Raw genomic sequence first — 16,343 nt, 5'->3', positions numbered from 1 at the left:
CGCAGCGTGCGGCGGGTGGAGCGGCTATGGCGCTGTCCGGCGACCTGTGGGCAGAGCTGCCGGCTGAGCGCCGCATCTTCTGCTCCGTCCTGCTCTTCTCGTGGGCCGTCTACCTCTGGGAGGCTTTTCTGGCGCACCGGCAGGTTGGTGAGGCTCTGGCGGGGACGGTGGCTGGCGGGAACGGTCGCTGGCGGGACGGGGCTGTGCCCGGCCCGGCCCGGCCCGGCCTCCTGTGGAGGGTGTCCGGGACCAGGTCCGGAGCTGTGGCCGGGGCTGGAGCCGAAGCCGAGCGATGGGGGGCCTATCCCCTGCCTGTGGAGGGCTCGGCCCTGTCCCGGGGCGCGGCCTCAGGATGATGGGAACGCTCCCAGTGCGGCTTGGGTGAGCGCGGTGGGGTCACCGGCGGCTCCGCACCTCAGCAGCTCGGTCCTCCTCCCCGGGACAGCTGAGAGAGAGCGGAATGAGCAAAAATGAGGAAACGCGTGAGTTGAAATAACGTCAGTTTAACCGGTGAAGGAAAGAGGAAGGAAGCGCTACAAGCGCTGCATAGGCCGTCATTCAGCACCTCCCCGAGCAGGCGATGCCTGGGCAGCCTCCGAGCGATGGCCACCCTGGAAGGCACATCCCAGCCCTCGCTTCTTATTGCAGAATACGACACAGAGGACGGAGTGTCCCTTTGGTCAGGTCCCGGCTGTCGCCTGCCAGCCGCATCTGCACACACAGCCAGGTGTTTGAGCCCTGCGATCGGGGACCGTGCAGCCTGATGCCTGATGAGGGGAGAATGTGTTTTGAAATGACAAAGGGTAGGAGCTTTTCCTCAGACAACGGATAAGTATACTGAAACAAGACAGCTGAGGAAAAAGGCTTTTAGTCTTAAAAAATTTTCAAGGGGCAAGTTCTTTACTGAAAATGAACGAACACCTCGTTTGTGCAGTCACTCTGTAGGTCTGCATTCTGGTGAAGTCACATGGTTTGCACGGGAGGATCTGGTGTTTTCATTCAAAATCAGCTTAGACGTTAACTGTGGTGCAGTAACATCCTGAGGAAAAATCAGCTTGTGTGATCTGTATTTGAACTACTCAAAATAAGTTATTAAGCCAGCAATTCAGTTCCTGGTTACATCATAATAATTATGCTGCAGTTTTATATTTAGAACTTGATAGAAAACTGGAATTTAGGAATATTTGTTCCTTTGTGTGTTGTTTTTCCTTTATTTTTTAACTTTCTGTGTTGGCCCATGGGATCATTTTATGTGTTACTCTTAAATCTTACTTATCTGCTTTAAAATATTAGGTCTAGACTTTAAGTTTTGTCTTCAATTTTTCAGAGGCGGGTATATAGAACAACAACACATGTACCACAGGAACTGGGACAGATCATGGACTCAGAAACATTTGAAAAATCTCGTCTCTATCAGCTGGACAAAAGTACTTTCAGCTTTTGGTCAGGCCTCTATTCAGAGGTTGAGGGCACTGTGAGTACCTTTCATATGATATTTTTCATGTACTCAAACTGTGAAGTGCTTTGGTTCTTAGTGATCACATGCAGCTGAACCATTGGCATTCTGGTGTCTTACAGCAAACACTGAAATTTCCATTCTGTTTTTGTTTGTAGCTGTATTTGCTATACAAAAACAAGTAATTATTCAGAAAGCATGTAATTTCTTTCAGCAGTGCTGAGTCATGCTGCACAACTACAATGTTAGCTTACATTTTAATTATATTCTATAATAGTTTCCATTGAAAAATAATTAAGCAATATGAGAGTTATTTTAAATTGTTAAAATACAGACTTTTCCCTGTGTTTGGAGGAATGCGACTACTTTAGTTTTTGGATAAAATTTAAGTAGAATGTAAAAAGAGCAGCCTGTGAGAACAGAGCGTACCAGTGGGTACTTCTGAAGTATAAGAAGAATTACACTGGGCAAGTAGCATTTACATAGATGAAGAAACAGAACTGTTAGAACAAAATATTTATGTGTGTGATTTACAGTCTTAGGAGAAGAGAAACCTCTTCTAACTCACTTCTGAAATGCATTGCTCATCAGTAGCACAAAAAGGAATCCTGAACTGCTTGGCATTGCAAAGTAAAAAAACTGATTTATACATATAGTGATGCATCAGTTGCTAAGAAAGCAAATATGAGATATTTACAAGTTGAGCTGTATGAGAAATGCCAGGCCTGGCTGTGAGCTGTCGTGAACACTTGCTTCAATAGCTCTAGCTTGGCATTTCTTTGGTGGTGGTGTACCCCAAATGTTCACTCCTTGTTCCTTGGCAGCCAGTATGGCAGGAGATGCTGGGAGCAAACACAAGGAGGAGACCATGAAGCTTTCTTCAAAATATCTGTAGCAACTCCAGTACTGAAAGTGGAACTGGGTTTTTCTCTGGGCAGGGAATGCAGGTGAACTTCTGCTCTAGGAGAGGAGGGCAGCTCCTCTGCAAGACATATGGATATATGTATATTTATATATATACACACACAACCACAGGGCACACGGGCTTTAAGGTCTTCTGAAGATACACTTTATGTCTGAGCCAATACAGCTGCAAAGTCTACAGAAAATAGGCTTGGAAATAAGCTAGTATTTCACAGGAAAAAAAAATCAATTATCTGCTCTCTACTTCTTTAAAGTAAAAATTAATTATTGCCAGATATTCCAGGCTTGTTTTATCACTGTCAAAATCAGAGGGGTGGCAGAAAGCTAATTATAAAACTTGCCTTATTCATCCTTAACAGGTTCCTATCATGCTGAAATTTTAGTAGACTAAGATGACAGTGTGTTTCATACTGCCTCTGTGGTATGTGGTTTTGTTTTTAAGATGATTCTCCTCTGTGGAGGAATTCCTTTTCTGTGGAAATTGTCTGGTCAGATCTCTGGCCGTGCTGGGTTTGGACCAGAATATGAGGTAAGTAGGCTTTAAATTTCTTTGAAAGTATTTTGTCCCTACTGCAATAATAATTTTTATTTTTAAATTGGTATTTAGTTAAAAGTTAGATTTAGCTAAGCTGTAACACAGTAAAAATAACACATAATTCCTGGTGCACACAATGACTGTGTGATTCTGAGAACTGGTAACAGTGAATTAGCTTGCTTTTAAATTAGCTTACTAATTAAAACAGCCTTATATGTTGAAAGCAAAGTCTGGTATCTGATTGAGTCAAATAAGGTGGTGGGCTGGGGTTTTGGGAGCTCTTTATTTGAGTGTTTCCTTTTTACTAATCCTAGAATTGATCTACCTGCACACTGAAAGGGTAAGAAATTTGAGTCTACTGCTTATGTTACCTTTGTGCTGTAGATGAGGCATGTATCCAGATTTGTGTTCCAAATCCTTAGTAAGCTATTATAGTGAGCAATAATTAGTCATCATGTACAAGCTAATTCTGTGAATTTATATAGCATCATAATCTTCTAACCGGTTTCAGTTAAACCACTGACCTAAAAGCCATTTTTAACACCCAGAATATTTGTTAGTATGGATCAGTAAATATCAGGTGGTTTTGTTTTGCTTTTTAGATTGTTCAGTCATTGGTATTTCTGCTGCTTGCAACACTCTTCAGTGCAGTGACTGGTCTCCCATGGAGTTTATATAATACATTTGTCATAGAAGAGAAACATGGCTTCAATCAACAGGTAATGCAGAGAGCACTTGTACTGACCAAATTGGTTCAGATTGGTTAGACAGACTGGTCCTTTAATGAATGTGCAACACAAAATAATGGTTTGGGTCAGGCTTTACTAAGGAAGAGTGCATCTGCATGGGCTTGAGTCTGTGTGGTTGTAAGGAGCTACTAGGGGAGCTCCTCTTTGAATGACTCTGATTTTCTTATGACACTGGCATTGCTGTTTTGCCATTTGTCTTAACTGAAGGGATCAGTTCACTAACCAGAGTGGCATGTAATATTTACATTGATATATCACTGATATAATTTTTCCTTTCTTTGCAGACGCTGGGTTTTTTTTTTAAGGATGCTATCAAGAAGTTTGTCGTGACTCAGTGTATTCTGTTGCCAGTGACATCCCTTCTGCTTTACATTATTAAAATAGGGGGAGACTACTTTTTTATCTATGCCTGGCTCTTCACATTAGTTGTTTCCTTGGTGAGTATGAAAGGATGTTTGGGTTTCTTCAGACTCCAGCTTCCTGGCATGGCTCAGCATGCTGAACATGGCTGAAAGGAAATGAAGAAAAATCTAAATCTCCTAGGAATTTTAATGTCTACAAACTTTAACAGAGTGTCTTGCTCTCAATGTACTTGTTCAGGAATAATAGCTCATATTAGTTGTCTATATTATTGTCATCTATATCTAATCTAGTTAGTAATGGAGTGTCTTCAGCAATTGAAAGATAAGCACTGATAAAGCTTTAGAATAGGTACTGGAAATACTGTGTGGTGATTTGTTTTCCTTTCTCATAAGTATAGAGGTGAGAACCAGAACATGTGCAGCTGAAGCCATGTTCCTCTCTCTCGCTCTCCTATCACAAACTAGTTTTTTATTTTCGCTCTGCCTGCACCTTCCTGCTGAGCTGTCCACATAGATTTTGTCCTGAGGTGCTACAGATACTTTAGAACTAGATATAACAGGGGTTGGTCTATCTTTTATACAACAAAAGCTAGAAAATAAAACATATTGGCAGAGCTGCAAACTTCTGTATTGAAAGAACACTTAGCACTCCTGGCTCACTCTTCTCCTCTGGGCCCTCTCCACCCCTGAGGGTTAAGTGCATGTTTAGACAATTGGTGTGTTGCCACCTCATTGCAATTTTATAGAATTTCAGGCCTTATTGTGTTTTAACAGCCTTTGAAATGCAGAATCATCCTATGACATATTACATTTACCCTTTAGAGCCTAGTTTAGGGAAAAATTCCAGTTCCATACCTCTGTAATCAGAGTTAGAGTTGCATCCTCCTACTAGTCTGTTATGCCTGCTGATATCAAGGCATTACACAAAGATCTGAGATAAAACCTTAAAATTAGTCCCCACATGCTATATGGTCTGAAACACTGTTATGGACTGAAAAGCTGATTTCTACTTTATGAAATACCCTCCTACACCTTCTGCAAAATATCTGCAGAGGTTTAAGCCCCTAAAAATTGCAGTAACAAAAATAACTCATTTTTAGTGGTGTTTTATATTAATGCCCTCGCTTGCTGTGAATTTGCAAAAGTCAATTTTTCTGATTTTCATTTTCACTGAACTTTTTCAACAGTGCACACACTGTCAAAACTCCACATATTTTTTTTCAGTGAAATAAAACGTATCAAGATCATTTTGAAGTTAATGTTGATGTCTATTTGCCTCTCACATCCTGTTCCTTTTTTGCTAACCAGAATTTAAACTTTTAAAATAAATAAATAAAAATAATTTTGTGGTGATCCAGAGTGTGAGGAAAGGAAGTTCAGTTTTCCTTTCCATCACTTTATTCTAGTTCTGGCTTTCTCAGCTGGGCTGCAGCTGATGCCAGTTTGAAAAGATGCAGGTGCACTGTAGTGATGGTTTTAGGTCAAGGCTGTTAGTCATTGTAGAGCCAGAGGCATCAGGCAGACAACTGCCTCAGCCCTGCAGTCAGCTGGGACATGGAAAGAAAAGAGGGGACATGAAATTTCTTGCCTCTTTTTAAACAGTTGTTTTGCAAGTTAGTAGGAATTGATCCCACTTCTTCTATCTCCTGGTTCCTTCATGTCTGCAGCTGAGTATGAAACACTTCAGAGCTTTCCAGGATTGGTGTAGTGCGTGGAAGTGACAACTTGGCAATGATGAGCTCCCAGCTGCCCAGAGGCCTTGTCCTCTGCACTGTTCACACCAGTTCTGCTCAAGGTGTTGATGTAGGCTGTGTAGGTGGTTTGTACACAGTATGCTGAACTGTGGACTGGCCACCAGACAAAGCAGCCCATAGAGAGCCTGGCTCTAGATCCCACTTCATACAGGAAGCTTTCCCAAGTGTTTTTTCTGAAATTGTGCCCTCTTTTGGAACTTTTTGTTCCACCTTTAGTAGTAAACACATTTGCATGCCCTGTTCTTAATATCTGCATGTGTTTGCAGGTGCTTGTTACAATCTATGCAGACTATATTGCACCTTTGTTTGATAAATTCATTCCGCTTCCGGAGGGAGAGCTCAAGCAGCAAATTGAAACAATGGCAAAGAGCATTGACTTCCCATTGACTAAGGTGTATGTTGTTGAAGGTGAGGTTTTGTTATTTTTTTAAATGAAAAGGCTTTGTCATTTTAAATTTGTGGGGTTTTAGCATTGATTGTGGATGCTGTAGTAGGGCAGTTGCTTGCATTACTCAGATACTGCAATACTAGCCAAGGTCTGTAGCATTTTCCTGGTCTTTTTCCTGAAGCTCAATTCACAGCCTGAACTCATCCTCTGGTTGGAAGCATTTTCCTGGGTCTATGGAGTATGGAAATACACAGCTCAGTCAGGAGTGGAAGCACAAAAGAATTCAAGATTACAGTTTTAGAACTGTGAAACAAAGGCAATAGCTTTTTAATTTTTCTAGTTTCAGTTTAGCCGTGTCTCAAAGTCCTTGGTAAAACAATTGAAAAAGTATTGAAAATTAAAAATACCTACTTCTTGAGATGTTCACAAAGATGGTTTCTTATACTGTATCTGGATGGTCTCACACCTTCTACTTGAGACTAATTTTTTTCACTTTCTGATACTGACTTTCTCATCTTTTTTTCTCAGGTCATGGAATATGACATGGAGCATGTCAGCTGCCATGTAACTTCAATTCCATGTTCATGGAGTACTTTACTGTTTGACATTTCCGCTATTACTTATTTTGCTCCTGTCTGAACTTGATTTCAGGGGCTTTCCCAAGTTTTTTTTGGTTTGTGCACCACCTGTGATGCTCAGAGGTGTTTTTATTTACTTTGTGAAAGCAGTATGAGATTGCATAAAGACCTAAAATGATAGAAGTTTGCTGTTGGAGAGGGTGGTGAAGGCTTTATCTAGCCTAGAACCTGTGACTCAAAGCTTTGGACTGGTCAAATCCTGCCAGAGTTGTCCCTCAGTGCTGCTCAGAACCACTGACACACTTGGGACACATGAAACTCTTCTCTTTTCAAGCCAAGCTAAAGCTTTTCAAGCTTGAGAGTCAGTGCAGAGGTTTGTGCTGCAGTTTCCCCAAATGCATCGCTGGCTGTGTCCCAGCTTTTAACAATGGGAAAAGTACCATGAACCAGTTGTTGGTCCTGCAGCCCCTGTGCAGTGTCCTGCACTGACCTCAGCATGTCTGCTTAAGTGGCAGGGGACTTCAGTGGAGGCTGCCAAACTTCCAAATACTGCCCCTCCTCACCCCCTCCCCACTTTAATTTTTTTTTTTTTTTTTTGTAGAATTCTTAAGAATATTAAGCCAGCACCATTCCCTTTTGACACAGGTGATTGACTGTGGGAACATCTTTTTACTGGTGTTTTTCTGCATTCTCTTTTGGCTCTTCCCACTCTAGAACTAACTTCTTAGTAAAATGTGCCACCAAGTCCTTTGCCTTCAAAGTTCATTCTGCAAGAGGCAGATTACAAAGGTTTTTTCTACACCAACATTTAGTGAAGGATGAAGGTTTTTATTGCATACAGATGAAAGGAAACCTTACTATCCTGTTGCTATTCAGATTTCTTCACTGGGAAGGGACCAGATGCTGAGACGTCATACTCTGACCAGTGTTTTCCTCTGTTAATCTGTTGTGGTTTGATGCTGAAGGTCACAATGACCATCTACAGGTTGACTTCCAGTGGAGCACTGGATATTTGTGTCCTAAGAGGTTTATGCAGTTCATACATTTATACTGAGTGTTTTAGGGCAGGTGCCTTCCAACTTACCCTTTGCTGCAAAAAACCCAGGGGATTCCTCTTCTGCTCTCATAGAGACAGCTTTCAATCCTGATGTTGCAACAGCTTCTGTCCATAAGAAAAAATAAGCTTTTTAATCTTATTTAAATTATTATTAATAATCTTATTATTAACTGAAATTCTCCACATTTCATGGAAAGAGATGAGTTTCTTGGGCCTAGGTTTATTGACAGCAGAAACAATCCATGACTGACCTGATCTAGATAAAGGTAGCTGTACAAAATGGCCTATTGCAAACAAAAATAGTATTGAGGAACTATGTTATCTGTAATTTAACTCTTCTTATCTGTTTCTAAAGTCTTCATATTTATCTGTTTCTGTTCATTTTTGCTGGCACATTTGAAAGAATTCTACATAACTTGGCACAGGTTCTTTGCCTGGAGCAGTGTCAGTGTAGAATGCTCTTTCCACTCTAAATCTGAAATTGCAATAGAATTTGATTTTCTTCTTGGACATTAGATGTTTACAACTACTCTTATGGTTTTAGTGCTTTTAGTGATTACATGCTACATTTCTCTATGGGAGTCATCATTGCTTAGATTTTAGAATATGCCTCAGCTTCCAAACAGATCTGCTTGAGTTTGGCTACTGTTCATTTGGGGACTCTGAGAATTCCTCTGTAAGAATCTGGTCTGTGTTTGTGGGTGCATGGGATTATTCAGATTTAAATTATTATTCAGTCTTTAAATTTTCCCCATCAGGTTCTAAGCGTTCCTCCCATAGCAATGCTTATTTCTATGGATTCTTCAAGAATAAGCGGATAGTACTCTTCGACACACTCCTGGAAGACTATTCTGCTTTGAACAAAGAACCAGCAGAAGGAGAAGATGGTGAGAATGAAGAAACAAAGTCTAAAACCAAAGTGAGTTTTTCCTTCATTGTGTTGTTTATATTAATTTCTTGGTGAGATATTCCCTTGTGTTTTCTAATGTATTTTAAAGGTCCTGAGTAAGTTGCTAAAACCCAAACCCTAATGATTTCAACACCAAAGTATGCCTGGTTTGCTAATTGGAATTTCTGGGGCTGTGTGAGTTGTGCAGATAGCACCACAGACTGTAAAAACCCACAGGGCATTTAGCAAAACATTAGTTCCCTGCATGTAAAAACTAGATCTTCCCTATAATTCTTTGAATAAGGGACCTGTTCAGGATTTTAGCTCATCAACTTTTGGGACTGCCATAACAATGCTTCCCTTTGAAGGAAATACTTTTAATTCTCAGTGTGTCATTTGCATGCCTTTTACTGCATGCAGTTTTTGGTGTGGGAGGCACAGATAGAGTGCACATGTGCATCCTCCCATGCCCTGGTCAAGAACAGGATGGTGGCCTGGCACTGGCCTCTCCTTTGAAGTGCAGCTGCATATCATGAGTCTGCTGGAACAGCTGTTGTGGCCTCAGAAGAGTATGACAATGACTAAAGCTAATAGAATACTTTCTGAATAACCTGAAGGAGTTATTCTGAGAAAAAAAAATGGCCTTGTGCAGCCTATAAGGTTAGGCCAATGTCTAGATTGTTGTTCAGTCCAGCTTCTGTTCCTTGACACCACAGTAGTGGTGCCCAGGGTTTTGTTTGGAAAATATAACAAGTGGGTGGTGAGAGGAGAGGATGTTGAGCTCACCTGATCTAGTCATAATGAGAGTCTGTATTCCATTTCAACAGGTTCTTCAGCCTTTGTGTTTGCTTCTGACTTGCTAATGGATCTTTGAAGGTGCAGATGTCCTTCCTAATTATAGCTTTAAGGCTATATAGGGCTTTTTGAAGAGGACAGTTCTTTTTAAAAGGAGCAGTACTGCCTTGGGAGGAAGGCTATATGTTAAGTGTTGAAGGAAAGTAGAAACAGGGCTTTGCTTTGAATTCTCCTCTGAAAGTCTGCAGCTCTGAATACCTGTTTCCAGTGTAATGCTTTCCTTGAGTAAAGAAACAGGATGAGAAGGGATAGGAGAGTGTTTGGAAGGCAAATCTTCCAGAGTCCTTTCAGGTTTGCATCAGTCTGCATACACAGAAATAAGAGAACACCACCTTATAGTAGAAATCTTAACCTTGAAAGATTATATTCCTGTAAGTATCTTTGTGAAAAAAGCTCAGCAAGAAGTTATATGTGTGTGTTTCTGGTATTAGAGGGAATGGCCTGATCTAGGGACACTTAAGTGATCAAGGAAAAAGCAAATGAGTAAAATTTATTTGGTTCTGTTCAGACATACCTGACAATATTTCTGCTTTGTTGTTCCCTCAGAATAAGAAACAAGGATGTAAAAATGAAGAAGTTCTGGCTGTACTTGGTCATGAATTGGGTCACTGGAAACTAGGTCATACTGTCAAAAATATAATCATCAGCCAGGTAAGTTATTTTAAACTGGTTTTTTTCCCTGGAGCATCTGTAATTACAGCTGTTTCCAAATGCCCTCTTCCAGATTTGTTAGTGTACATTCACCTGATACACTGTGTGACAGAGAGTTGGTCTGGATCACAGCCATCCTTCTTTTCTGTTGCTCCTGTTTCAATAACAAACAATATTCTGGAACCTTCCATTTTACTCTAAAAAGACCAAACAACCACTTGGATAGCTAATCACCCTCTCTAGAAAACTTGCTATGGCATGGTCCTGCCTCTTGGCTCTGAAAAGCCAGGCAGGCACAATGCTTGTACACAACCCTGCACAGCTTAGATGGAAGCATGGATTGTTTCCAGGAACAGAAGCACAACACAGCACAGACACATTTTGTTTAGCTTTAAACTTTTCATAACCTATGCTTAATTCCAAGGAGATGGGTTCTATCCCATACTCTCTCCTCACTTCTTGCCTTTTCATCTCCCTTCATTACTTGTTTTTTGCTCACTGACAGAAAATAATTGTTCTTCTACTGTTGCATTTTCAGAAAGTGGGTAAAGACCGACTGTTTGTTCCTCTCTGTATATTAGTTCAAAAGTAATCTATTTGTTTTTTTTTTACAGTGGCATCCATGTGCAAATTTATAATGTGATGTTATGTAATGACTTACCCTAATCAAGAATGGTTTTTTTTTCTTTTCTCCAGATGAATTCCTTCCTTTGCTTCTTCTTGTTTGCTGTGCTAATTGGTCAAAAAGAACTCTTTGCTGCATTTGGTTTCTATGACACCCAGCCTACCCTGATAGGCTTGATGATTATTTTCCAGTTCATTTTTTCACCTTACAATGAGGTAAATTGTTTTCAAGACATAGACACTGAAGTATCATCCTATTTAAATAATAATTCTGTTTTGTCAGGGGAAGTTTGAAGGGGCTGTATTGATAATCAGGCTTAGTGCTGCATGTTGGGTAGCACTCCCAGTTTCTGGTGTGGCTTGGATAAAGCTTAGTGAGATCAGTCTGCAGCCACAGTGATGTGTGGGATGTGGGAAGCTAGATGTGGTATTTACTGGCACTGAAGGAATCTGCAGAGAGCTGAATTTTAAAATAATTTTTAATGCATTTCTCTCCACAGGTTCTCTCATTTTGTTTGACCGTATTAAGCCGACGATTTGAGTTTCAAGCAGATGCATTTGCCAAGGAACTTGGGAAGGCTAAAGACCTATATTCTGCTTTGATCAAGCTAAACAAAGATAATTTAGGATTCCCTGTTTCTGACTGGATCTTTTCAATGTGGCATTACTCCCACCCACCCCTTTTAGAAAGACTTCAGGCCTTGAAAGATGCAAAGCAAGAGTGACAGCAGTGATTGCTGGTTCAGAGACCGTGCTTCCATCTCAGAAGCAAAGTTCAGAGCTGCTTTTTAATTTTTTTTAAATGGATAATGCAAATTAAGTGCGCTGTTAACAGCACCACAGATCTGAGTATCCTGAAACAGGTATTAAATTATAAATGACTTATTTTTAACAAAAACAAAACTGTGGAACATAATTTAGAACAAGTACTGGGTGAAGACCTTCCCCCACACCCGCCACACTGACTTTTATTTCCATATCATAGTATAGACTTTTAAAGGGAGGAAAACAAGTGTAGACTTCAAAGCACCTTTTTCTTCAGTTTGTGTATGCCTTGAACATTGCTTTTGATCCTTTTTCTATTCTCAGCACTCTGTGAACCTTCCCAGTCTCACCCTCTTCACAGTGAAGAGGCTTTGGGTGACTTGATTTCCTGTATAATGATACTTGTGCTTGCCAGTGTGTTTTAAAAAGCTGAATGCAGCTGTAGGCTTTTCTCCTGCATTGTCTGTCATAATGATAAATGCTACTTAATAAAACCTTCTTTCTCTGAAGTGTGGGAAGAAGGATGAATTATAGCTGAGGAAATTTACCACGTCTTCCTTGAAAATGAGCACTAGGTGGTGTTTAGTAGCATCGTAGTGGGATTAGGCTGCTCCTATTGCCCACAGTGCTGCTGGGGTATGGAAGGATGTTACAGAGAATCAGAACAGGACCCACACGTTTGAGAAAATTGCTAATTGTCTCTTGTTCTCTCTTTTTCCACATCTTAGTTCCTCCATTTCTGTTGTACTTTGCCTAGATTTTGTGTGTATATGGAAGTGTCCAGTTGCTCAGCTAGTGTATCAGAGCCACACTTTGATTCTGAGGGGGCTTATCCTCCATTCCATTGAGGGTTTTTCATTAATTTGATTCCAGCTGAAATAGTAGTGTTGGCATATTTATTCTTCATCATTGTTCTTATATATAAAAATTCTTAGATATTAAAAGCCCAGGAAACAGTTTGCCCATATCAGTTATTGAAGAACAAAGTGGGTAAACATGGAAGTGGCTTCAGCATTATCTCAGACTTTTCTGATGAAAAATAGGATTCTATTTACTTTTGTTGAAGTAAAAATAAAAGTAAAATATAAGTTTGCATGTGCATACAAATGTTTTAACCAGCCTGAATATACATCCTCCATATATGAATCAGATTTTCTGTCTGCAGTAAATTAAAAAGTTCTGCTCAGCTCTGTACAAAGAGAGAAGTCATCAAACCAAATTGTCATTGTTTCACATGCTGGAATACTCTCATATATTTTATTGTTGGCTTACATTTGTTTTTCTGATCATAGGGGAAAAATGCCTTATAAGATGATGGGCACAATGATGTCTTGGGTGAAACAAGATGTTGCTGAAAGCCCTTTGTATGCCTTATTCTAATTGTGTTTATACCCCAACAAATATGAAGCTAAACTACAGATACGGATTTAGGAGACAGTTTTACAGATCTGGAGAGCCTATATTTGTCATGTTAACTGTATTTAATAAAAGGCCCTCAAAAATAAAAGCATTAACTTGAATCTATCAATTCAGAAGAATAAATGTGTAAAGTTTTGAATGAGATGTTGGCTTGTGTAAAGCTATGGAAAACATGTTAAGTGTGCTTTGAGAAAATAATTTGTTTCATCCATTAGGTAAAACTTGTATGCAAAAATGAATTTTCTGGCTATTTCAGGAGTTTGGGTAAATGCAAACAAAAGGAGATTAAAGTGTGAAGATGAAGGAAATGCCAGTTCCTATGGAAGCATGAAATATTTAAAATACCTGGCTCACAGGTGAAGGTAGTGTTTTTATAGCAATTGCCTCTTACACCCTTTTCTCCCCCATCGGTGCTTAGTCATCTCTGCAGTTCTTCTAGCTGGATGTCACAATATAACTACCGAACAAGGTTTCAGAGTTGGTTCCATTCTGCTCCAGTTGCTTCTCAGTACTGCAATTGTCAGTGTGTGCTGCTCAGCTTCTACCTGCCCACATTTCTACTGGCCAGCTGGAGTGCATCAGCTACATCTTGCAGAGCTTCTATAGCCTCAAAATGCTTCCTGTCTCCCTGAGAATGGTCAAAATTACACCAAAATCTTCCTGTGCAACTTCTGCCTTCCCAGGTACCTGAATACTCCCACAGTGTCTATACAGCCATGTGGCCAGCACCTGTTTCATGACAAAGCCACCATCCCTTCCAGGAAATGACCAGTTTTAAGGAAAGAAGCAAGAAAATTAGTGAGCATGCATTTAGTTGTCTGTTACCTTTCGCAAATACTCTTCAGGTACTCAAGGGACCCTAGAGCAGAACATCTCTGGCATCTGTGGGACTGCTGGACATTCACCAGCAGAGTCCTGTGCAAAGGCTGGAGCTTTGCCTTCCTGTTTCCTGCCTTAGCAGCTTTTTCTGCTGGTCTAAGTAGAAACCTTAGAGAAGATATGCTGAGGAAAAGTGCCAGATCTTGAAAGGTGACAGAAGGACTAAAACTGAATCCTTTGTGAACATGAAGCTTGATGTGTCTTGGTAACGTGTGCTGGCAGCCCAGTAACACAAGTGCCCGGGGCTGATCCTCCAGCTCTGGTATCCCCAATACAAGAAAGGCCTGTTGGAATTAGTCCAAAGGAGGCCACAGAGATGCTGGAGCCCCTCTGCTCTGGAGACAGGCTGGAAGAGCTGAGGGTGGTCACCTGGAGAAGGCTCCAGGGAGACCTTAGAGCCCCTTCCAGGACCTAAAGGAGCTCCAAGAGAGCTGAGAGGGACTTTGGACAATAGCCCTGAGTAACAGACAGGACAGGGAGGGATGGCTTTAAGCAGAAGAAAGGTAGATTTAGGTCAGATATTATGAAGAAATTCTTTACTGAAGAACAATTGGCACAGGTTGCCCAGAGAAGCTGTGGCTGCCCATCCCTGAAAGTGTCCGGGTTGGACAGGGCTTGAAGCAACCTGGTATAGTGGAAGGTATCCTTGCCCATGTTTTAGGATGGGCTTTAAGGTCCCTTGCAATCCAAACCATTCCGTGATGAAACAGGCATAAACGTCTCCCATTCAAAGCGTTCCAAGGGCCTCCATTTCTTCACACAGGGCTGTTGGAGCCGCAGGGCTCCTTACTGCTGCCAGCAGGTCCTGCTGCTGTGCACGTGGCTCAGGTGTGCAGGCTGGGGAGCGGTGGGATCGCTGTGTGTGCGGGCGGGTTTGCGATGGCCGGGAGCGCCGTGCGAGGCCGGGGCCTGCCCGGGGCCCGCCCGGGGAGCGGCGGCGGCGGCTCCGCGGGCCGGGCGCGGGTGCGAGGAGAGCCGCGAGCTGCAGGGGGCGCTGCGGCGCAGGACCGGCCCCGGGGCCGCCAGGGTGCGCGCGCGGCGGCCCGGATGTGACGTGCGCTGGGGCCGCAGCCCCGGCGGCTCCTTTGTGCGGCGGGGGCGATGCTGGCGGGCGGCAAGAAGGGCGCGGAGGCGGCGGCGGGCGGCGAGGCCGGGCCAGAGGCGCCGGTGCCCCCGCCCGCCGCCGCCGGGGCCCTGGGCTCCTCTTCGGATAGCGGCGGGGCTTCGGAACGCACGCCCCGCAAGAAGGAGCCGCCGCGGGCCTCGCCTCCGGGCGGTGTGTCCGAGCCTTCGGCCGTCGGGGCCGCCCCTGCGCCCGGCGCCGAAACCACCGGCATCGCCGAGACCCCCGAGGGCCGCAGGACCAGCCGCCGCAAGCGAGCCAAAGTAGGTGTGGGGCGGTCCGGTTGTGGGCCCCGATGGCGCCTCGTGCGTGACGCGCTAGCGCCGGCAGGCCCCGCTCGGCCGGCCCTCCCTCAGGGCGTCCCGGCCCCGGCCCCGCTCGGCCGGCCCTCCCTCAGGGCGTCCCGGCCCCGCTCGGCCGGCCCTTCCTCCCGAAGGGGGTGGGTATCCCGGGACAGAGTGCTCCGGTGTCGCGAGTGCAGAGGACAAACGCGGGCGCGCAGGAGGCCCCGTTGGTTTAAGATTAAGATCTAGATCCCCTGTTGTTCTAGCTCACCTTCGTGGGCTCTCGGAGGACTCGTGCCCTGTCACAAAGGAGAGCTTTCTGCAGCTATTTAGGGACTTCGTTTGCGGTTCCTGACCGGATACTGAGCATTAAAAACACCCCAAATCCATGGCAGTGCATTGGAGCGCTCGTGAGCTTGCAATTTATCAGCAAATCCTTCTGTTACTCTGGTATATGGATGCAGCCTCTCGAGGCTCATTTACATGGGATGATGCTGGTTTTGCAGGGTTGTGAAGGTGATCACACTCAGTCCACTGTTCCTCACCTTCCCTCCATTGGTATTGGGAGAGTTCAGTCAAGGCTGCGGAAGGGTGAGATTTGGCAATGAAACCTAACTGTAAAATAATTTGTGTCTCTAGTATGTAAATTTTGTCTGTTTTTCTGAATATACGAGAACATTGTGATTTTTTTTGTTCTGAAGATATTGAAGATCTTGAGTGTGCTTGGGATTGGGGTGTTTGACATGGAAGCTGAAATTACTTCTTGGAACTGTTTTATCCTGTTGCATTGAATGGGGCTCTTCAGAGCCATTGTGTGATCTGATAGCTGGACTGGTCCTTTGCACATAGGAGCTGTTAGGTAGATCAGTCCAGTGCATCTTTTAAATCAAAATAAGGGAGGTGTAGACTGGACATAAGGAAGGCATATTTTACAGTGAGGATGTTGAGGCCCTGGCACGTGTTGCTCAGAGAAGCTGTGGCTGCTTTATCACTGGAAGTGTTTATGAGCACGCTGGACAGGGCTTGGAGCACCCTGGTCTAGTGAAAGGTG

General features: G+C 43.1%; 2 protein-coding genes and 1 long non-coding RNA gene across 9 annotated transcripts in view; 2 read left to right on the top strand and 1 right to left on the bottom strand.

Moving 5' to 3' along the window:
- On the top strand, positions 1-13,094 carry ZMPSTE24 (zinc metallopeptidase STE24). 2 transcript variants are annotated; one of them, XM_086863605.1, is made up of 10 exons: positions 1-143; positions 1,328-1,474; positions 2,823-2,909; positions 3,518-3,634; positions 3,949-4,101; positions 6,047-6,188; positions 8,562-8,722; positions 10,094-10,198; positions 10,895-11,038; positions 11,323-13,094. In XM_086863605.1, the coding sequence occupies exons 1-10, from the start codon at positions 27-29 to the stop codon at positions 11,545-11,547; spliced, it is 1,398 nt and encodes a 465-aa protein (XP_086719731.1). In that variant the 5' UTR covers positions 1-26; the 3' UTR covers positions 11,548-13,094. The 2 variants fall into 2 exon arrangements, with proteins under 2 accessions (XP_086719731.1, XP_023796774.1); XM_023941006.2 differs by having other exon boundaries at positions 1-803.
- On the bottom strand, positions 3,679-7,908 carry LOC111939023 (uncharacterized). Its single transcript, XR_002869151.2, has 2 exons — positions 7,831-7,908; positions 3,679-4,172 (listed from the first exon to the last, which is right to left on the bottom strand). It is a non-coding gene; the product is annotated as an uncharacterized LOC111939023 (long non-coding RNA).
- A 392-nt stretch (positions 13,095-13,486) lies between the features above and the next one.
- Positions 13,487-16,343, top strand: part of KDM1A (lysine demethylase 1A) — a 28,073-nt gene continuing 25,216 nt past the window's right edge. For 2 of the 6 annotated variants that reach the window (XM_086863600.1, XM_086863599.1), the window contains exon 1: positions 14,972-15,271. In XM_086863600.1, coding sequence (XP_086719726.1) covers positions 14,987-15,271 — 285 coding nt within the window. In that variant the 5' untranslated portion in view covers positions 14,972-14,986. Of the gene's footprint in view, positions 13,690-14,971; positions 15,272-15,351; positions 15,884-16,343 lie in introns of those variants that run through there. The other 4 variants (XM_086863601.1, XM_086863603.1, XM_086863602.1 and 1 more) reach the window with 4 other exon arrangements.

The sequence above is a fragment of the Cyanistes caeruleus genome, chromosome 26, assembly GCF_971803275.1.
Source record: "Cyanistes caeruleus chromosome 26, bCyaCae1.hap1.1, whole genome shotgun sequence".
Taxonomy (NCBI): Eukaryota; Metazoa; Chordata; class Aves; order Passeriformes; family Paridae; genus Cyanistes; species Cyanistes caeruleus.
The sequence above is the reverse complement of the archived record's forward strand: the minus strand, read 5'-3'. Positions and strand labels throughout refer to the sequence as shown.

Coding starts and splice junctions, on each gene's coding strand:
- ZMPSTE24 (XM_086863605.1), top strand. CDS start 27: ATGGCGCTGTCCGGCGACCTGTGGGCAGAGCTGCCGGCTGAGCGCCGC. Junction 1,475..2,822: donor ATTCAGAGGTTGAGGGCACT/GTGAGTACCTTT, acceptor TTTGTTTTTAAG/ATGATTCTCCTCTGTGGAGG. Junction 6,189..8,561: donor TAAGGTGTATGTTGTTGAAG/GTGAGGTTTTGT, acceptor TTTCCCCATCAG/GTTCTAAGCGTTCCTCCCAT.